The sequence below is a fragment of the Stegostoma tigrinum genome, chromosome 23 (genome assembly GCF_030684315.1).
Source record: "Stegostoma tigrinum isolate sSteTig4 chromosome 23, sSteTig4.hap1, whole genome shotgun sequence".
Taxonomy (NCBI): domain Eukaryota; kingdom Metazoa; phylum Chordata; class Chondrichthyes; order Orectolobiformes; family Stegostomatidae; genus Stegostoma; species Stegostoma tigrinum.
In genome coordinates, this window is record NC_081376.1 from 29,547,053 (window position 1) to 29,570,064 (window position 23,012).

Sequence of the window (23,012 nt, forward strand, 5' to 3'; positions counted from 1 at the left end):
AGCTTCGGCAGTCCTCTGATGTATAGAATTTCAACAATTCACTAAATTCTAAGTAAAACATTTCTCCTCACCTTGATCCTTATTTTTAAATTGCGTCCCCATCTCTTATTCCCTAAACAGGGGAAACAGTTTACTTGTGCCAAACCTGCCTGTCCCTGTAAATATTTTGTAGATTTCAATTAGATTACCTCTCAGTCTTCAAATCTGTCTTGGCAGCCCTGTTATCCTGGGAACCAGTCTGGAAAAAACTTGATTAGGAGGGGATGAAAATGTAGATCAGTGAACGTGGGGGTGATAGGGTAATGGGATTTAGCTTGAGTTAGGGTAGCGCATCAGATTTTGGAATCTCTTGAGTTAACGTGGTGGAACTAGCCAGGAGTGCAAAAGAACAGTCAAGTCTAAAGTTAACAAAATCATGATTGTGGGTTTCGGCAGCAGGTAAGCTGTGAAAGGCAAAAATTAGGTGATACTACACAGGTGGTAATGGGTAGACTTTGTAATGGCACAACTAAAATAACGAAAACACCACTGTTTCCCACAACCCTATGTGGCATTCAAAATAAGTATAATGGAGCATGCTGGACAGACAACGGTTGTGGGGGGGTGGGGGGTGCGGAGTAGAAATTAGATGGATGGGTATGTTCTGATCATCTGTCAGAAATTTGGTAGAAGATTGGAAACTGCATTTTCTGCTTTTCTGCAAAGTTCTCAACTAAAGCTGTAGCAGACATTTGGGAAAGATAGAAAAAAAATTCTTTCAACATCTTCTAAACATTGTTTAGCCTCCTAATTTCAGCAAATCCCCACTGTCTATTATCAGTAAAGTGGTGGAAGATATTACCAACAATCCTATCAAGCAGTACTTACTTAGTAATAACCTGCTCACTGACACTTTTCAGTTCTGCCAGACACACACAACTTCTGACCTCATTACTGTATTGGTTCAAACATGGACAAAAATGCTGAATTTCAGATGTGAGATCAGAGTGACTGTCCTCAACATCAAGGCCACGTATGAGTATGGCTTTAAGACAACTTCAGGGGCAAACTCTCCACTGGTTGGAGTCTTCCCTACAACAAAGCAAGATGGCTATGTTTGCTGAAAGTCAGTCATCTCTGCTCCAAATCACTGCAGGAGTTCCTCAGGATAGTGTCCTAAGCCCAAACATCTCCAGCTGCTTCATCTGTGACTCTCCCTCCATAAGGTTAGAAGTGGGGATGCTCGCTGATGGCTGCGCAATGTTTAGCACCGTTTGTGCTAAATGGTTCATTCCATGTCCAATTGCAGCAAGTCCTGGACAATATCAAGGCTTGGCCTGACAAATGACCATCTCCGACATTAAAGAATCTAGCTATTGCACCTTTAGATCCAATAGCATTGAGATCACTGAATCCCTCACTATCAACATCCTGGGGTGGGGGTGGAGGATGCTTACCACTGACCAGAATCTAAACTGGACCAACTGTAATAATACTGCAGCTATAAGAGCAAGTTGGAGGCTGAAATCCTACAGTAACTCATTTGCTGACTCTCAAAGCTGTCCACAAGGCACAAGCTAAGAGTATGATGGAATACACACCAGTTGCCTGGATGAGTGCAACTCCAACAACAAGAACCTCGGCACCACCCAGATGAAAGCAGCCTGCTTGATTTGCATCACATCTGCAAATTTCCACTCGCGTCACCACTAACACATAAAAGTTGCAACGTACCACTATCTACAAGATGTGTAACAGAAATTCACCAAGCCTTTAGAGAATACCTTCCAAACCATGACCAATAACATGCAGAAGGATAAATGCAGCAAATTCATGGGAACACCATCGCCTACAGGTTTCCCTCCATGCTAGTCATCATTCAGACTTGTAAATATATTGCTGTTCCTTAAGTATCAAAATCCTGGAAATCCACACGCTCCACTTATTCCCCTCTCTCCACCTAGGGTGCACTATACCCTCTAATGGACTAGTGCAATTGAAGAACATGAACATGCACGTTCACGCAATCACATCCCGTGAATGAAAGAAAAGACCAGCGGCTGGCCTCCATATCATTCTACTCCCTCTAAACTGGAGATTATCCAAAATTTAGGTATGATTACTAAGTAAGCCACCATGATCTAAGATTTCACATACCTCAAGTACCTGATTTTTAAGGAAGGTAACATTTGCTAAATGTATTCTGTTCTACATTGTTCTAGATGTTCTTGTAACAAAGTGTTCATTGCTGACAATGAGGTAATTAGCTTGTTGACTCAAACTAATAGACACAAAGCAAAGGCATTTTTAACTTAATGGATCAATTAGTTTGTTTGCGGCTTGGCTGAGTCATAAAGCAGAGGATGTCTCAAATTCTGTGCTGTGTTGTGCTACTGGTACAGCACAGTTGGGAGCACCGCATCTCACCCTGACATAAATTCCAAGTCAGCAGAATTAGCCTCAGAGCCCCCATGTGACAGATGCGAAAAAAAATCATCTACAGATCCCACTCTTAACTGCCATTCATTGGTTCTTGCTAAAAGTGTGTGTAAAATTTCAGGTTTGAACTGTTCAGCTCTGCCGACTGATGAATATGCCACACAAATTCTGTGAAGGCTGATACATGAATAATGACAATGTAGGGTAGTAACAAAGTAACAGACATTTCTGAAAAGCATGATCAAAATAAGGGATTGATAGTGGGAAAACATGGCCAAAGATGAAAAGAATTGCGCTGAGAAGAAAATCCCTGAATATGTCTATATACAACCAAGTTAGAGTAATGTAATTGAATAGAGAAGAAAACATACCCCTCCAAGGACACAGATGATTTAACTCTTGATCTTGTCAATGCTTTTTTGTAATATTCAATCTAGTTGTCCAAAGTGACAGTTGACACAATTACAATGAGAGAGAGGAAAAGAAGTGATTCACACAATGCATTTTAATGATATTTCAACAGCTTAGCTTAGACACACATTTGCTTCTGTATGTTTTACGTTTATTTTGTAGCAAGGTGGATGCTGTGGCAGATCTTCTGCTGCATGATTGTATCAATAAATGTTAGATAATTTCTTATTACAGAAATAATTCTTCATTTCCCGCATAGTTTATCTATTTTCACAACATTTCAAAGGTTTTCCTCTTGCCACGTGAAAATCTCCCAATAAAAATACAGTTTTAATGCTGAATGTAAAGATACATTGCTACAAATAATTACTATGTCATGTGCCAACTGGCATTGGACCTGACTATTTTTTCTTAGCAATTCTTAAAACTCTGACATTAAAAATACACAGAAAATATTGGAAATGCTCTGCAGGATTCTCTTATGTTGTATTATTTGTTCACAGTGTGGCACTGTCACTAGCTCTACCAGCATTTATTGCCCATTCCTCATTATCCTTACATAGGTAGCACTGTCTATGTGCGTCTGTCAGTCTCTTTATAATCCCAAGATTCTGATCCGGCAATTGTGAAGGAAAGGTGTTATAGTTCCAAGTCAGGATGATATACAGCTTGGAGAGAAACCTGGAAAGTGGTGATGTTTCATGCCCATGGTGCCCTCATCATCCTAGGCAGGACACATCATGGGTTTGGAAGGTGCTGTTTAAAGAAGTCATGGTAAATTACTGCAGTGTACCTCAGAGATGGTACACAGTGCAGCCATTGAGAGTTCATGGTGGAGGGAATGAATGTTGAAGATGTTGGATAGGATGACATTCAAGCTTCGAATTTTGTGTGTTGTTGGAGATGCACTCATCCAGGCAAGTGGAAAGTACTCCTTTACACTCTCAATTCTGCTCAGAATTTGGGGAATCAGGAGGTAAAATTTGTGCTGCAAAACTCTTAACCTCTGACCTCGTCCTACAGCCCTAGGATTTATATGGTTGTTCCAGTTCAGTTTCTTGTCACTGGTAAACCTCAGGATGTTGATAGAAGGGCCTCAGTGATGGTAATGTAATTGCATGTCAAGAGGCTATGGTTACAATCTCTCCTGCTGGGAATGGCCATTCTATAGTACTTTTAGAGTGTGCATTTTACTTGTCACTTATCAGCTCAAATCTGGATGTTGTCCAGGTCTTTCTGTTTATAGGCAAGGGTTGCTTCAGAGTCAGAGGAGGGCAAATTGGGCTGAACATTATTTGCTAATTGCATATTGACATTTCTGACCTTATGAAGAAGATCACTGATGAAGCAACTGAAGATGGTTGGACTGAGAACTGTACCCTGAAGAACTCATGCAGAGGTGTCCTGGGAGTGAGATGATTAATCTCCAACAACCACAATGATCTTCCTTTGTGCCGAGTATGATTCCAACTTGCAGAGTCCTCTGATTCCCCCTACTTCCCATTGATTCCAGCTTTGTCAGGGCTCTTTTACACCATACTTGATCAAACGTGCCTCGATGTTAAGTTCAGTCATTCTCATCTGACTTCTGGCATTCAGTTCTTTTGTCTATATTTGAGTCAAGGCTCGAATGAGGTTAAGAGCTGATCAGCCCTGGCACAATGCAAATTTAGTGCCAGTAAGCAGCATATCGCTGAACAAGTGCTGCTTTCAACAGCACATTTTAGAGATGCCGAGTGCTGGCTCTGACGTGCCCTCCAGCAATCTTCAGTGAACGAGGACTGATGTCCTGGCTTGATGGGAATGGTTAGAATGGGGATATATTGGATTATGGGTGCATACAATTCTGATGCTGTTGATAGCTACTGTGCGTTATGGCTGCTCAGTTTCAAGTTACCAGATCTGCTTGAAATCTACTCCATTTAGCACAGTGGTCATGCCATACGATGGACAGCATCCTCCATATGAAGACAGAACCTCATCTCCACGTGCCTACATCATAATAACTACCTGGGATATTGCTACAGGCAGATGCAATCGTGAGGAACGATCAAGTAGGTTTTTCCTTTTTTGGTTTCCTCACTACCTGTCAAAGACTCAGTTTGGCAGCTACATTCTCTAAGACACAATCAGTTCGATCATTGGTGAAACTAACAAGCTACACTTAGTGATGGACATTGAAATCCCCCATCCAGGATATATTCTGTGCCCTTTCTCTCTCCAGTGCTTCCATCAATTAGCATTCATCATGGAAGAGTGCTGATTTGTCAGATGAGAAAGTGGCCTGGCTGGTCATCGGTAGGCAATTTCCTTGCCCATGTTTGACTTGACTCTATGGGATCTGGGGTCAACATTGAAGACTCCCATGACAACTCCCTCCCAACTGTATACCGCTATGCTGCAGCCGGTGGACACTAAGGAATGATGGTTCTGCTGTTTGTGGTATAATTCTGTGAGTATGACAAATTATCACTGTCCCAATTTCAGCACAATGCCTCACTAAGGAGGACTTTGCAACGTCAACAGAGTTGACTTTGCCATTGTTGTTTCTCGTGACAAGGTCAATGCCTGTTTGCAGTCCTTTCTTCGGACTTCACAGCAATTTGATCCAACTGAATGGTTTGCTAGGCCACTTTGGAGAGCTATTAAGATTTAACAACATTGTTGGGATTCTGTGTCATAGTTGAGTACACCACGCCATCCCTAAAGGGCATCAGTGAGGCAGATGGGCATTTAACAATTAACGACAATAGTTTCATAGTCACCATTCTACTAGTTTTTAATTCTGGTGATAGGATTTGAAACTATGTTCTCAGAGCATCAGCCTTGGCCTTTAGATCACTAGTCCAGTGACATTCCCCAATGTTAATAAAAATGATCAGCTTCCATTTATACAAGGTCTTTAACATTAAAAAAAACCTGAGGCATTTACTGAAACTATTATTACCATTGAAACTGCCTGATACCTTTCATTCCATTCCAAGTCAAAAGGAGAAGTCTAATCACTGTGCAAACAGTATTTGCAAAGCTGTAATGAAATTACACCCAAAAGGCGGCAACAGGGGGATCTTCACATGCCCTGCACAACATGAATGTCATTGATAAAGTTGGGAAAATCTTGTGAACAGCAGGAAAGAACTTCAAGATGCAAAAGTCCCATTTCTCAAGCCAAATGCTGAACAAAGAGACGGGATACTCACTAGTGACAGGAGGGGGGCCTACTCACAACATCCTGACTATTCCGGCATGCTGCCTCATTGATTTGCAGTTTCCCATTCTCCCATTCCAAGGCAGGGAAAGCAGATGGCAATAATTCCTGATGTGAAAGCCAGAATGGTTACCTGGGAACTCCAGCTCCCCACCTGCTCCTCTAGACCTCCATACATCACCAGGGCAAGTTTGTTGCACAACGACTGCGTGCAACCCCCATCCAACTAGGTCATGAGATCCCTGTCAGTAAAGCAGGTTTCTCTGCCCGACGTGTCTGGGGCAAATATTATGAACTTCACAAGGCAGCTGCAGACTGCCAGCACTTGACCAGGATGCCCAACTCAACTTTAATGATACAGCGGGTGCCAGGCACCCTGGGAGGTCCTGGCAGTGGCCAATCCTTCCACCTTGTGGTAAGGGTGTGGTTTCTAGGCAATGAGACGAGTTTGGGAAGATAACATGAGAAAATTCCCTAGGGCTCATGGAAATGTGCCAAAAATGACAGCCAATTTCATGTACATTAAGCCCAACACCATTATTAGCTACTTAGGTACAATGAAATACGACAATATCAATCGGCAAACTTCATCCAAATTTAGTAAGTACATATGTCTTTCCTAAAGCACACAATGAAGTTCCAAACTTACATTCCGATCACTGTCGCACTTTGGCCAATGTTTTGACTCACTTTGAATTAAGCTGTGAGAGATCTGCCTGCATTACATTGAAACACTTACATTTACTTCCTCTTCATATTAATCTTGCTTTCAGTATCATGATTGTAGAATTATACCTAAATTAGCTCAGTGCAGGAACTGGGCAGGGAGGGGTCTAAACAACTGCCAAACACAGTGAGCTCAGTAGCTTGAGACCCAGGAGATGCAAAGACCTCAGCTCTAACTTTCGGTCTTTAGACAGTTGCCTGTCCAAAACTGGTAGGAAGACTTCTCAGTCAGGGCTAAAACTAGCCCATTTCTGTCATTTGGATGCTATGGGAAAGCAGTGCATGAATGCAACCACATTTTAGAATGAGAAAAACTTGTATCAAAATTGCCCAGCACATTATAACCATTGGTCATCTGTCATTAATCTTGGTACTGTGTCAGACACTTACATCTATTGCTTATTTTCCTTTCATTCTCATTTACTTAGATTTTACCTACTTTCTTATCCATTGTATTTGTAGCTTTGATGTATTGTCTTGGTTTTTAGGATAGTCAATTCACCCCTTTACACTTGCAAGTGCCCAATTCAAAATTTACAGCCAAGACGTTGGGAGATGAAAACAAAACAACCACCATACACTTTATTTCCCTTCTTGCTCAGTGACTGGTCTAAATGTAGGGCCTACTACTTGCTGTGTAATGCTTCTATCTTAGCTGCTAAATGCTCGTCAGTAAGATCATGTAAAAAAACCTATCAAGTGATGTTTAAAGGAACTGTACTATACAGATACAGAAATGCAAAGCATCAAAGCTCTTTCGCACAAATCATTGCCTTGCATATACCTTTAATGGATGCCTTGCCAGGAGGCTAGTATTTCTAATGTTACAATATTGCATTCTAAGAGTGAATATACAACACATGTCAAATGACACTTGTCTAACGAAACCAATGACAACAAATTACTGCATTTGTAGCAGTGCTGTCTGCGTTAAAAATTACAAGAGATACTTTGTAAAAATAACAGATTTATGCACTTACCTCTCTTTTGTAAAATGCACTATTCTTTCTGTAAAGAAAATGTAAATGTTTTATTTGCTACCATCGAGTTCAAACATGCAGCTATATTGTTTGTTGATTTGACGGAATTAAGTTTGTGAACGTTTTCTTTAAGTATGCGGAACTAACTTGTAACATCTCCACATTCTTAATAAAAAGACCTGATGCTTCCTTCTTCTATGATCACCAATCTATAACTTTTCACTCACTAAAATAAATGATAGGAAAATCACAGAGAAGGACACAGAACAGAAATACTTAGCCTTGCTTTGTCATCTTGATTTTAAAATACTGTACTTCTACTAACACAAACACAAGTCAAATTCTTTCAAGTTGCTCACAAATTTAATGGGTGATTTGGGTTCACCAGTGTCGTCATTTTGGTGAGATTACCAAATCAAGGACCCACCTCTCTGTTCAGGTGGGCATAAAAGAACCCATATGACTATTTCGAAGAACCGCAGGACAATAATCTACAGAGTCCTGATTAATATATATCCCTCAAACAGCTTCACAAAATTAGATTATCTGGTCATTATCACATTGCTAACAAATGCAAATTAAAAATAATTTGAAGGCGTATGAAAAGTAGTCTGTGATACTAACACGAGCGAAGCAGAAACAGAACCATTTTTGGAAATGTGGAGTGCAAGTGAATTCTAGATGCTTCTATCATGGAAGTTTCTAAAGATAAACTATCCTAAAAGGAGGGAAAAGCTAAGGTTGTTGGCTATAACTAGAATTCTGCTGCAGAAATGCATCAATAGACATTTGGGAGTTCATCCTTTAAAGCTAGAATTTAGTAATAGGGAGATTTAGGTGCGTCACACATAAAATTCTTACATTGAATTTAAAAAAAATCTTATTATTTACATTCATTAATTTCCATCAATGAGAAAATAAGGGACTGCTGTCTCATGCTTTGTTTCTTATCCTAGATTGCAGGTGGTACCTTGCAGTTCAATGATTTTTCAACATAGGTTATCTGTAGAATATTTTGACAAGTATTTAGCAATTGACTGGTAATCTTCAGGAAAGAAAATGCACGGACGTAGGTCTCCTAAAGTAATCCTATTTGGTACCAATGTGGAAATTCTAGCTACATGCAACTGTCAATTTCTTCCAAATGCAGGCATAAAATCAACAAAACATAAAAATCTAGCCATTCCTCTATGAATAGCTTTCTATTATAAAGTAGATTTTCCAGTACTATGATTTTTGTTTGAGATTTGGCATTTCCATGCTTTAACAAGAGATATGCATTAACACTTACTTGGACAGGAATGGGTGCAAAAAAAATAAAAAAATACAGATTAGTTACAATCAATACAGTTCATAGTAATCTTAAACATTCTTACGGGTGACACTTATGGTTTATTCCCAACAAGGGGTTTGAATTAAAAAAAGAATAGAAATTGCTGGAAAAACTCAGCAAGTCTGGCAGCAATTGTGGAGAGAAAGCAGAGTCAACACTGAGCCCAGTGACCCCTCATCTGAATGGCCTGTAGCTGGGAAAAGATATATCCTGACGACTGGGGGTGGCTGATAAAAGGAGTAAGTGGATAAACAGTGACAGAACCTGGAAAGAGAGAGAAAAAGACATGTAGGCAGGACGAAGAATGGTTGAATATCAGCCAAGGAAGGGGAAAAGCTGATAATAGGAACTATAATTAGGTGAAAATGGATTGGCTGTGCTGAAAGTAAAACATGATGACAGGGTCTGGGCTATTGGGCTGGGTAAAGGGTATGGAATAATTTATTCACATTCTAAATGAGTGGCACAGTGGCTAGCACTGCTGCCTCACAGTGCCAGGGACCCAGGTTCGATTCCACCTTCGGGCGAACGTCTGTGTGGAGTTTGCACATTCTCCCCATGTATGCGTGGGTTTCCTCCAGGTGCTCTGGTTTCTTCCCACAGTCTGAAGATATGCAGGTTAGGTGGGCTGGCCATGCTAAATTGCCCCTAGCATTCAGAGATGTGTAGATTAGGGGGGTGGGTCTGGGTGGGATGCTCTTTGTGTTGGTGTGGACTTGTTGTGCTGAAGGGCCTGTTTCCACACTGCAGGAATTCCATGAAATAAAAACGACTGAACTCTATACTACGTCCTTCAGTGAATCCACTTTCACCTACTTAATGTCTCTAATACGAAGCAAAAATCCTATACGTTTGTAACAAGCATTCATCATTTCCCAGGTATTATGTTGTATTCTGTAGTTCATTTTAAAAATAAGATTAGTTCAACAATTTAAGGCACTGTTCATTTTCTTTCTGTGCTCAATCAGGTTTACAATAAGCTTTTCTGTCTATGGCTAAAATTGACGTAGCACCAGTGGGTTTGCCAATTCAACCTTATCCAAGTGTTTGAACAAAGGAGAATGTAACAGTGATTCCTGGCAGGTCCTGCTGCTTCTTCAGAAGTGCCCATCTGTTAATGTCTATACAAATCATATCAGAGAACAAGGATGGGAACACCTCACTTTGACAGATAATTAGTGTGTGCAGTTGCTCCAGTTCTGAGCCTAAATTGGGACAGCGATACTGTTGACATCACTAAGATACGTGAAGGCTCAATTGTGTTTTCATTTCTCAGAAATATTCCAGTTCAGTATGGCACACTTTCAGTGACACTAGAAAATGATACGCCTGCCAAGATGCCACATTATTTGCAAATGTTATCATGGTGAAATAATTAATGATTATGTGGAACAATGTCTGTAGAATTGGGCAGCAAAAAAAAAAATCAAATGGAAAGTATCTACTGATAGCAACATTAGGGCTGACACAACCAGTAGCATTACTGGTGAAGTCAGACTCAAAACTATCTGTGTTTCTTTCTACTGTCACAGATGGGAGTGTTGGTGGGGGAGGTAGATGATAAGAATGGCTTTCTTTTCCACCTTTTGACCAGCTGACGACAGTTTTTACAAAAAAATGTTTTAAAAGGTAGATATTTGTTTATTGGTCAATATTGATTATACATAACCATCTACCATCTCAGTCATACTGGTATACACACACACACACACTCAACAAAAAGATTTGAGCATTGCTGCAAAAATACACATTTTGTCTAAGCTTTTCCATCTCTCACTCATCAAGGCAGCTTACAAGAATAGCAATTCCAGGGACAAACCCAACATTTCTTCCTATCATGCAGTACAAATGTTTGTTTTCCCCCTAGATTTGGTATTCTTGTGAGTAGTCCTGAGTTGCAGCCATTTACCATAGCAAGGGTCGTTTAAATTTTAATGACTTTTAAAGATAGGTCCTGAGGACTAACTTCTATTTTAATGACTTTGTCAATACTTGTCCAAATGTGAAGATTCACTAAGGGAAAGAAAATGCCACTCAAATCTATGCTCTTCAGTAGGAAAGCATTCATTCTGAGTTGATACTTCATAAGTTTGTGCTTACTGTACTCACGTTCATACTGCATGACATTACACTAACATGCTACAATTTGGACACAAGCAAGTGGCACAATAAAATGCAATATAGAACAATCTACACACGGCCGCCTCATTATTTCAACCATTTATGTCACATTGGTAGTCAATGAGGTATCTGAACTTTTTATTCCACGCCCTTTACCCAGTCCAACACCCTAGACCCTGCCATCATGTTTTACTGTCAGCGCAGTCACTAACCTGCATACTTATGCCTGAGTATTGTCCTCTTTTCCTCAAGTTTTGAGAGAAATTTCTTAGCTGTTTTACCCTTCAACTTTGTTACATTTTGCCAATGAATTGAAATGACCTTTGAGTTTTGCAAAGATAGTGTGTCTCTCTGTCTGGCTAATTTCTATTTGTTTAATTGTTCACTTCCTTTTAAATTTCAATCACATGTTTTACAGTCCCCACCGAGCATCTTGAATTAATAAAAATGTTACGCATTGGTAACGAAAACATTATATTTTACTCAGAAGTGCACTTTTGTTAAAACCAGTTTTAAACAATAACCTGTTCAATGAGCATTGGCCCACTCAGGGAAGAAATTTGGAAAAATCTTGTAAAATAATAACGATCAATAACCATTGACTTAATTAAAAAATACACAATTATATGGACAAATATGATGTGTGTTCTGTGGGAACTTATGCAACGCAACTCTTGGTGCCAAGCTGTTCACAGCAGTTCTAAACAGGATGTACTGCCGGAAGGATTGTACTGCAGGTTGAAAAGAATGAAATGCGAAGAAGCTAGACTTCCTTTCAGCACAGCTGAACATATGGTGTATTTGGCAAAGGCTTTGGTTGTAATTTAAACAGCATACTTTTTTTCAAAAAGTAGAACTAGACCTTCCTTAATGTTAACTGTATATATGGAACCTTCCATCAATATTTTACTTCCAGTAGCCATTCATTTTATCTGTATGTTATTTTGTTTGTATGTCATTCACACCACAAAGTTTCAAAGTGGAAAATTTCCATTTATTGATCAAAATCAAATTGCTAGAAACAGTTTGTTACGTTTAAGGCCTGCTTCTTTAAGTTACATTATTAGTAGTTGTCATCAGAACTTTAAAACAAAACTTAGAAATAAAAAAAATTTTGACCTTGCCAACAATGTTCTGCAAGTACTAATAACTTAAATCTAGTTTTTAAAAAGTAATACACTCCTCATACCGTCATTTTAAATACGTTGTAAAGATTTTATAATGCACATTTAATTTTTGATTGAAATAACTTCATTTGCTAATGTTATGATCAATCCCCAAGTGAGGTTCTCTACTTCGTTACAGTTTCAGAAGCAATAGTTTACATTGTCATGTTCCTGTGTGTGTGTGCACGTGCTGGGGGGGGGGGGGGCAAATGAGCTGACTCTGTTTCTTTATATTCTTACTCCCTCAATTTGTCACAACAAGATTTTAAAAAAAAATCCCCATCTCTGTGGATACCATTCTCCCAGACCAAATGGATCTACGATTAAAATGAGTCAATTTAATCAGGCTTTTTGATTTAGAGAAAAGAGTTTATTAGTTACTAAACACGAGACAAAATAATAATGCAACACATATACGCAGATTGGAAATGAGAAGTAAGTCCAAAAAAAACGTAAAGGTTAGAAAAACAGATTAGGCCCTAAAGAGTAGTTAACGAAATATTGCAGCTACTACATTGGGTGTTGCTGGTAATGTTGAAGTTGGTAGTTGAGCAGGTGATTTGAGATCCTTGACTTTGTAGGCTAGCTGAAATTCTTGTGACCTAGTTCTTTTTTGATGGTGACTGGCTTCTAATGCTCAGAACAAGAGACTATCTTGTCTTTTTACCTGGTGTGGAGAAGTTTAATGGCTGCGACATTCAGAACACACTAGTCCACACTATCAACCCATTAGGACACACTGACCAGGAATTACAGTTGGCTTTTAACCCCTTTTTTGTTTCTTCCCTGAAGGATAAAGAAAAAAAAACTTTGCCTTTTGACTCAAGTCCACAGTCTGGAAAATAACTGCCAGGAAATATTTTCCTGCTGAGAGGTGGTAATTAAATTGCCTTGTATCGCTGCCTTTTGAAGACCTTCTCTCTCTTTGAAGCTTCCTTGAACACGACAACGCACATTCTAGTGGTTCTCACAGGGATACTTCCTCCAGTAAGTGAATTATATTCTTGGAGGTTGCATCATTAGTCATGCTTGGTTTACAGTTTCATTTTAAAAAGAAACACATCTTATCTAAAAAGTTGGATATGTCTGTTAGTAACTCAGGGTTCTGATCCATCAGCTTGTCGGCTGAACATCAGGAATTACCGAGTAGAGGTGAAGTGAACCTGGGTCCTCTTTCCTCTTCATAGATGAGTAATTTCTTGCTTAAACATTAGAAATGTGAAATAATTTCACATTATTCTTAGGGAGTAGTATATTCCAGATACTCTAAGAACAGCAGCCAGACTGGAGCTAATCTGCTAGTTGCATTTTCATGCCTCTTTTCCAATGTCCCAGATGATGAATAAGCACCAGGGTACAAAATCACAATTGATCTAATGCAGGACAAAAGTGAGGAGCACAATAATTTGAAATTGGCCATCCTCACCTGATCTGGCCTACAACTGACTCCAGACCCACAACAATGGTGGTTAGCTTTCAACTGTCCCCCGAAATGGCCTCGCAAGCCACCCAGTTCAAAGGCAACTAGGAATAGGTAATAAATGCTGGCCAGCCAGCGATATCCATGTCCCATAAATGAATTTAAAAAACTATGATCCATGCTGAAGCAGTGTAATACATACTATCAAATCATTAAGGGTTGAACAACAAAACAGGAATTTTGCATTGCATTGCTGTGCTTCCATGCAACACACTGGAGAAGGGATTAAAATTCCTGACACAACTTACAGACAGAAGGCAATGAGAAAGACCTTGCCCAGCAAACAATTTTCTAACCATTCTGAATCACAGGACATTCTTCTTCCAAGAAGGAGATACATGGATGAGCGACTTGACACAGAGCTACCAAAACTACACAGCGATCAGAGAGTGAGAGTTGGAAATACATTTACAAATATTTGGATACCAGCAAAGGTTTCCAGACCATGTAACAGCACAGAAGAGGAGGGATCATGATACTACGTTGCAGAGGATCAGAAACTAGCTGACACCAAAGTATGATACACCAATGCTGCAGAAGAGACTCAGGTGGAGCCCTCTGACAAAGGTGATCGTACAGTGATATTGGGTGACAGTAGCCAGCAGGAAGACATGAAAGTCAAACAAGTGCAACAGAGAAGTGGGGTGAGGTGAGTGCATGATCAACAGATCAGTACGGGTTGTCAAACCTCTAAAACATCAGACTAAAATTGAAATTTTAGGCATGTAAGCGTGGTTTTACCTGTTGGCATAATTATTGTACCGACATGTGTCTACGTACAATCATGTTTGATATAAGTTTGCAACTTTGGAAAAAGGGTGATGTTATTGTAGTGATTGCAATGAGGTCAGCCAGAGGAACCTCATAGAATATGAGTTCCCTGATTGGTTCTGATTAACAGCCCCAATCAGGGAGGCCTGATTGGCAGATAAGAACAGGAGTGTCAGACATCCTGTTCACTCTGAAAGCTGGCTCTGAGGGAAATGAACCAGTGTCAAGAACTCTCCACACATAAATAAGAGTGACTGGATACCGGCCTCAGTGGAGATCTTTCAGTTATTTTTATCTCACGTTCAATAAATCAGTACATCATGAAGAGATATGATGTCGTCACTGCATCAGAGCACATGATGTAAAGGTACAAATATTTCAAACTACATCTTAACTTGGAGCATTTAAAGCATGAGACTATACTGGAAACATGCTGATACTCTGATAGCTTAATGTTTGAGCAGACACACACGTGCCAGAGGAATGTAAGGTATGAACCTAATTGTTAGTTTTAATAAATGTCTGTCAGGTTCTTTAATACCATGTCATCTAGTTTCTTACATTACAGGAGAAAGTATAAACATTGTCACAATAGGTAAAATTCCTTCTGGAGGCAAACTCATACCAACTGATCTTCATTCAAGAGTAGTGAAACTTCAGTAATTACAATAATGGGCACTGCTCTGCAATTACCAGGGTGGCAAGTTGGAAATATCACCCCCATGAAATATGAGGGTCAGAATGAGAGGAGAACAAAAGAAGTGCAGCAACTTGAATGAGATAGAAAGGTTTCTACAGACATAATCAGGCTGAAAGCATGATGAGATTAGATCAGAGTTTCTTCCACTTCCTTTGGCGAGTTTTGATTCTTTTTATGTAAGAAACTGAGTTTTGATTCTCCGTTGTGATTTGAAAGCTTATTATTTGATGCACTATGATTATTGTTTTAAGATTTAGTACATTTGCATGCACCTCTCACATGTACTGTACAGTAGGTGCCAAGCACTTATGTCAGAGCTTGGTGAATGGATCACAAATCATGGCTCGACCATTGTTGCTCTTCACACATGTGTAGGATAATAATGGATTATACATCAGCAAAGTAAATAAGGAAGTACAAAGTCTACCAAATGTATGTTAAGGAGAATAAAAAACCCTTCTGACTTCATTTTTATTTCTGAAAAATCTTGCCGTTATCAGTTGTGGCATAGATTATAAAAACAGAAATGTCACATCAGACCTGTACAGAACTTTAGTTAGGCCACAGCTGGAGTTTTGTATGTAGTTCTGGTTGTCTCACTGTAGAAAGGAACGTGAATGCATTGGAGGGGGTGCAGAGGAGATTCACCAGGGTGTCGCTGGGATGGAACATTTCAGCGATGAAGATAATCTCAGCTTGTTTTCTTTGGAGCAGAGAAGGTTAAAGGAGGACCTAATAGAGTGTATACGATTATGAGAGCCATGGATGGGGCATGTTGTTCTTCGTTGTACAGTCAACAAGGGGCATAATTTTAAATTGAAAGGCAGGATAGGACTTGAGGAAAATCTGTTTCATCCACAGGATGGTGGGGTTCTGGAATGTGCTGCCAGGGAGGGTAGTTAAGGCAGGAAGTGTCACAACTTTTAAAAAGTGCTTGGATAAGAACCTGAGACGAGTGTTGGTGGTAGTCTATCTTTAGCAGTACAGACTTGATTGGCTGAAGCGCCTCATTGACACTGTATGATTCAAGAAAAATTGTAATGTCACCAAGTAGAATCACAGAACCCCTCCGGGGGGAAAGAGGACATCCAGCACATCGAGTCTGCACTGACCCTCAGAACAGCATCCCACTTTTTGTTTGCCTTTCACACACATGCGAGCAGCAGTAAGATAGAAACTGTCCTGAAATGACTAAGCAATCTTTGGAAACTGGAGTTAATGGAGTAATTGCTTGTCACCTGAACCATTTATTCAAATGACATGGAGTGCCATTAGCTGACTCACAATTTTGACAGCAAAATCTGGCCAAATTAAATTCTAAGATATAAATCAATAACTTTTCTTTAATATATGTATAATTTTTGGAGTGATATAGGATGAGCAGATGACCCAAGCAACATTGCCACTGAAAAGATTCCTTTTATCAATATCTCATCATTTAAATGAGGTTTTAGTTTTGAGAGATAATAAAAGAAGTATTAATGTGACATTTAATTGGTGCCTTTTAAGTGAATATTAAATTTGAAATAATCAACATGTTGCCTCATGGACTGTGGGCACAGCAACCAAATACCAGCAGGACGGAACTTTTAATTACACGATCTCCTTTAGTGTTTCTCACTGTTAAAATATGAATGGTTTAACAGTGAATGGGGAAGCGTACTTTCATGTTTCTCTTATGAAGATGTACCAAAGGCTTAGTGTGTTTGCTTCCTCCACAAATTTCTGAAGCTATGGGCCATCTGTAAGCAGATCTGAGGTCTGATTAGTGAGGAAAAAAGTTCAATTATATTATTAAGTAAGAAATTAATCTTGTCCAGAGATATGTCTACACAATTTGAATACACACTGAGTTTTTAAGACAGCTCTCCTAATCTCTTGTGGTCATGACTCAGTATAAATGCTAGAGGCGAATCCTTAAGATAGCGCTTAAAGGGCTACTTATCCTTTTTCAGGAAAACATTTACTCAACTTAGTGTGGGAAATGAAGAGATGTGTGCAAAACTTCCAGCGTATGTGTGTTGGCAGGGCACGACCAAATACAGGGGAAGTTGAATGTGCAAAGTATGGAGCAAAAGTTTACTTTGAAAGGCAGTAGGTGCACTGCATTTAAGCAGGCAGCTTGGGAGGAAGATCTTTAGCAATTCTATTTGTCATGGAGTCAACTAGCACTCTCTGGGAGGACAGAAGGTTTTGGAGAATTTATGGAACTAACAAGTGTGTGAAGGCTTTATTTGAAAATATTTTCAGTGAGCACTTGGCAGATCTGTCTGGGACTGGGGCATTCACCACCTGCGGTCAGGAATATTTACAACATATGTGTATAAAGAAACGCTGAAATTAGTTCTTTTTAAAAATGGATTAGCAGAGCATGAAGAGGACATTTATTAAAAGTGGTACCATGACTGAGGGGCTTCAGGTCTGTACAGAGATTAAGTGTGAATACCTCAATTAATTCTGTGAAAGGCAGAATTAATTGAGGTATTCAAATTATAACAGAGTAAATAGAAAGAAATTATTAGAACCAAAGGACATAGATTGACTAAAGGAACAGGGGAGACAATTTTATTTTTACACATGGTACGTTATGGTTGGCATTCATAACCTGTAAAGACATAGAATTGCATTTGCAATCAAACTCCCAACTGGAAGTGGATCCAACTTGACGATTTTTCAACGCCATGCACAATGTTAATTTAGAATATTGAAGATCACATACTTACTAACTTGACCTTTGTTGTATGAATGTTACTTCCTTTTGGGGTCGATTCCATGATATTTATTGCTCCAGGCTGGGAATAGACAAAGAAGTGTCCTCAGAAATGCACTTCAAATACAATGCGAAATTGCACATTTGTTCTTACAATATCTAACCTGGGAAGAAGAGGCACCAGTAAAAGAATTCACAGATTTTTGCAAATCACAAAAGCAAACCACCAACATTGAAAGTCACAACCTGAACTTGATTTTGGAATCTGTGAATAGAAAAAATTTCTAAAGGAGTAATGTACTATTTTAGGATATAAAAACTGATTGAAGATCGTTCCTTTATTAGACCTGTAGTTCCAGCATCAGGTAAATCTCTTAAGTTGAGTTTTCCAATTTCGCAGTCTGTCACAGTCTATGACCAAGTGTTGATCAGTCACAACATATCTTGGGCCAAATTTTGGCCAAATATGGGGGTCGAAAATGAGGTAGGTGTTGTACGATAGTTCATAATTCTGGCCAGCAACAGATTTATTGGTACCATCCTACTCCCAGGCCATTTTCCAAGAGCCAGGCGTGGGAGTAGAAGGGATGCTATTTCAGAAGTGGTGGCTAGCCAATTAAAGGTAAAACATAGACTGATCAAGACCAATTGTCAGAAGCTGACCGATTGCACTGGAGACAGTCCAATGAGCACTGCAGCTTTGAGAACATACCCACTGTCCTTATTTGGACTGGTATGCCCTCTAGCCACTAATTGGCCAACTCAGGTAAATTCATTGCCTGTGACTGCTCCCAATATAATGCAGAGTTTGAGCCCCGTTTGATCCTGATACTCAAAATATAAAATCCTTGCCCTAGTATTATCACTGAATGTTAAAAGCTACTTGGTTGGCTGGCCAAGTTTCTTCTTCAGAAAAATCTCCAAACTAGAAATTAGTCCGTTTTTATATTTGAAAATGAGATAAACCTATTGATAATATATAGTGGCAGATAGAAACTGACTATTGAAATGCGAGCAAATTAATCCTGAAATCTGTGCGGTGGCCACATAAAGGACTTGTCCATTTTCAACAGACAACATTGATCGTGTTTACATTTTAAATGGGGCTCTCATATTCGGTATTAAATGTCAGATTCAATGTCAGATCAAGTGATTGGTAAAAGAATTAGAGGGGACAGAAAAAACCTTTTCACCCGGAGGTGGAGTGAGTGTCTGGAAGTTGCTTCCCGATTTGGTGATGGAGGCAGAAACAAATCCTGAACTCATTTCAAAAGGTATCTCGATCTGCAGCTGAAATGCTGTAACTGCAGAGCTGTAGATCAGGAGTTGGGTGACAGAATTAGAATGGGAGATAATGAGAACTGCAAATGCTAGAGAATCCGGAGATAACAAGATGTAGAGCTGGATGAACACAGCAGGCCAAGCAGCATCTCAGGAGCACAAAAGCTGATGTTTCGAGTCTAGACCCTTCATCATAAAATTAGAATTAGGATTAGAATGGGAGGCTGGTTTTGCTTGGGTGCTGACATGATGGACTTGGTACTCACTTTCTGTGCCATAACTTTTCTATGCATCTGTGCTTTGAAAGAAAGTGGCAAAATGAATTACACTCAAATACCGAATAACTTCACAGACACACATAACTTACTGAAATTCTCATTAGTAAAAAAAGCTGTTGTTGGTTTAATGAGTTTGAGTAACCCAGTGAGACAGATAACACTTTCTATAAAGAAACCCTTAAGTATTACCATTAAGGTGTTTCCTATGTTACCTAAGCAATGTCCTTGTTGTATTTTGATTTGAAGTACATGTGAGAAGATTGTGGTCTATTATATGACCCATAATCTCCAATCATCTGTTGTAGTTTCTGCCCCATTTTGGAGGAAATGTTGATGGGAAAGATCCTGAAGTTGATCACTGGACAATTCCATTCCTAACAAATATAACATGACTATTTCATGAGAACAATTAATTCAATGTTTTGAGAATGATTCAGACAGGTGGTGGGTTTGAAACAGTATTGGTTAAAGAGACAACCAATGATAGATGTCTGATGAATACAAAATCAGGAGCAGCATTAGCAATATTTTAAGTTGATTTGAACATTCATAGAGTTATTGCCAAAACACTGCAACAACAGAAAGATTTTTTTACTCAAAATATCCATTAAATGAATCTAAATTATATTGCTGTTCTACTTTTGTTGTCCTCTCTGACAGATGCTGCAAACCTGAAGCAATAATTCACCCAGTTCTTTGACTTTTCACAAGAAAGGTGTGATTCATAACAGAGAAATTACTCTTTATTCTAATTAGATTATTTCTTCAATTTGTTGTACAGATTTTCTGAGCTGCAGTAACACACTGACACACCCCACCAACTCACTGGCAGCTCTTTTCAGTGGACATTATAGCAGTTTCTATTTAAGTGATGTCAATTTGGATGGGAATCCAAATACACACATCCGAAAGGTGAATGGTGGACAGCAAGCAGAAGATAAGGCTTTGGCTATATCTACCCTTCCCTTTCTCATAATATACCCTACTGCTACTGCAATGAAACGGAGACCAAACAAAATGTTCTTACTATAATATTCTTGGTTTCATTGTGCTGTTAAAGAATATTTATAGTGGCAGTTGAGGTGAGAAAAAAAACTTCATTTAAAAAACATATCACTGTGGCTTCATCTTGCCATAAGTTTGCAAGAGAGGGCAAAATCACACGACAGTGCCTTGTTTCTTGTGATGAGAGAATTATTAACATGTCACAATCAGTCTTAGCTCCTAATACTGCATACCCTTCTAAGATTTTGAATCTACCCATTATATTACACCTCCTCCAAGCGTCTGACTTCTATTTCTGTTTTAGAGGAATAACCACTCTGGTGGTCTACATGTAAATGTTCTTAGCTCATTTGGTGGAGAATTGGGTGTCTGAGACCTTTATACAGTCTCCTGGAGAATTGACAGATGATTCTGGTTAAGGAAAATGTCATCATTTGGATTTCTGGTTTATTTGTGTTGATGACTGCTGTGTAGAAACTACTGTACGTTTGTTTTTAATCACACTGTATCACTTTCAACAAGTTAGGTCTGTGGATGTAATCTCTGTTCCAACATGTCCATAATGAACATAGTCTTTAATCCAAACTGGCTTTCCTGACTGGAGCTCCAGTTGATTGCAATCTTTGTGATGTTCATCATAGTTCCACATCTGATAGGAAGAGAATTCATCTTCTTTCTCCCTCACCATTTCCAAATCCTTAGCAAGAGTGTGTGTGTGGGAGTAGGGATGAGTTCTTAGTCTTCTATCCATGAGATGTTCACACCGAGCTACAGCATTTTGGAATGGAGTTGCAGGATAGCTCAGGAGTGGGCAATAATGCTTTCAGTGTACACACCTCTTTCAGAACCATTGCAGTTTTGAGGATACCTTACTTAGCTGGTGGTACGGTCAAACCCAAATGAGGCTGTGAACTCTTTGAAATACTCATGAGCAAATTGCGGTCTGAGATTACGAGCTGTTGGATTCCATGCGTTGCAGAGACCACCTTCAATGATGTAATCACTTCTTCAGGCAACTGCCCCTAAAGTGCTTGAGTTCTATCCATTAAGCACGGCACTTGGCTTCTGGTGTCAAGACATTTTATCTCTGTTTGGATAAGGTAGATCCCAAGATGTTAGGGGCAGCATGGTGGCTCAGTGGATAGCAATGCTGCCTCACAGCACCGGGGTCCTGGGTTGAATTTCAGCCTCAGGCGACTGTCTGTGTGAAGTTTGCACATTCTCCCCGCATCTGCATGGGTTTCCTCCCACAGTCCAAAGATATGCAGGCTGGGTGGACTGGCCATGAAAAATTGTCCATCATGTTCAGGGATGTGTAGATTAGGTGGGTTATAAGGGGATTTGTCTGGGTGGGATGCTTTGAGGGTCAGTATTGACTTGTTGGGCTGAAATGCCTGTTTCCATATCATAGGGATTCTAAGATTCATATAACTGGGATTCTAAGGTCATGTTCACATGGCCTTAATGGAAAGAAAGATGAAATCAACGGTTCCCTTACTTCTCAACAATGACTAGCACATGCAATGCACCTTGACGTCATCTCTTTCAAGATTGAGAGACCAAACTGTCAAACAGAATAACTTGTCCTGGTTTGAATTCTTGTAATACTCAGAAGTCCTTGGCATAACCTTTGCATAAATTGAGTCCCAGGCTCCTGGAATAACCAATCTTTTGTCATAATTAAGTAAATAATTCACTATACTGAGGTATTCTCTCTCTTCACGGTAGTTTTTGAGAATGGGATCACATGGTATGTATGGTGGCCATCCTTTGATGTCACAAGGGAGTCATGGAGACAGTGGTCTCTCCTTGTCTGCCTTCTGGAGAGACCACTCTCTGACTCCCTTGTTCGCTCCACACTGCCCTCCAACCCCACCACACCCAGCACCTACCCCTGCAACCGCAGGAAGTGCTACACTTGCCCCCACACCTCCTCCCTCACCCCCATCCCAGACCCCAAGATGACTTTCCATATTAAGCAGAGGTTCACCTGCACATCCGCCAACGTGGTATACTGTATCCATTGTACCCGGTGTGGCTTCCTCTACATTGGGGAAACCAAGCGGAGGCTTGGGGACCGCTTTGCAGAACACCTCTGCTCGGTTCTCAAGAAACAACTGCACCTCCCAGTCGCAAACCATTTTAACTCCCCCTCCCATTCTTCAGATGACATGTCCATCATGGGCCTCCTGCAGTGCCACAAGGATGCCACCCGAGGGATGCAGGAACAGCAACTCATATTCCGCTTGGGAACCCTGCAGCCCAATGGTATCAATGTGGACTTCACCAGCTTCAAAATCTCCCCTTCCGCCACCGCATCCCACAACCAGCCCAGTTCGTCCCCTCCCCCCACTGCATCCCAAAACCAGCCCAGCCTGTCTCTGCCTCCCTAACCTGTTCTTCCTCTCACCCATCCCTTCCTCC

The 23,012-nt window shown here is 39.9% G+C and overlaps 1 protein-coding gene across 5 annotated transcripts in view; it reads right to left on the bottom strand.

The window, feature by feature from the left end:
- rgs11 (regulator of G protein signaling 11) overlaps positions 1 to 23,012 on the bottom strand; it is a 131,563-nt gene that overhangs the window by 37,158 nt on the left and 71,393 nt on the right. For all 5 annotated transcript variants that reach the window (XM_048551669.2, XM_048551665.2, XM_048551666.2 and 2 more), the window contains exons 9-11: positions 18,038 to 18,106; positions 7,744 to 7,767; positions 2,790 to 2,851 (exon numbers count right to left, since the gene is read on the bottom strand). In XM_048551669.2, the coding sequence (XP_048407626.1) occupies positions 2,790 to 2,851; positions 7,744 to 7,767; positions 18,038 to 18,106 (155 nt within the window). The remainder of the gene's footprint in view (positions 1 to 2,789; positions 2,852 to 7,743; positions 7,768 to 18,037; positions 18,107 to 23,012) is intronic.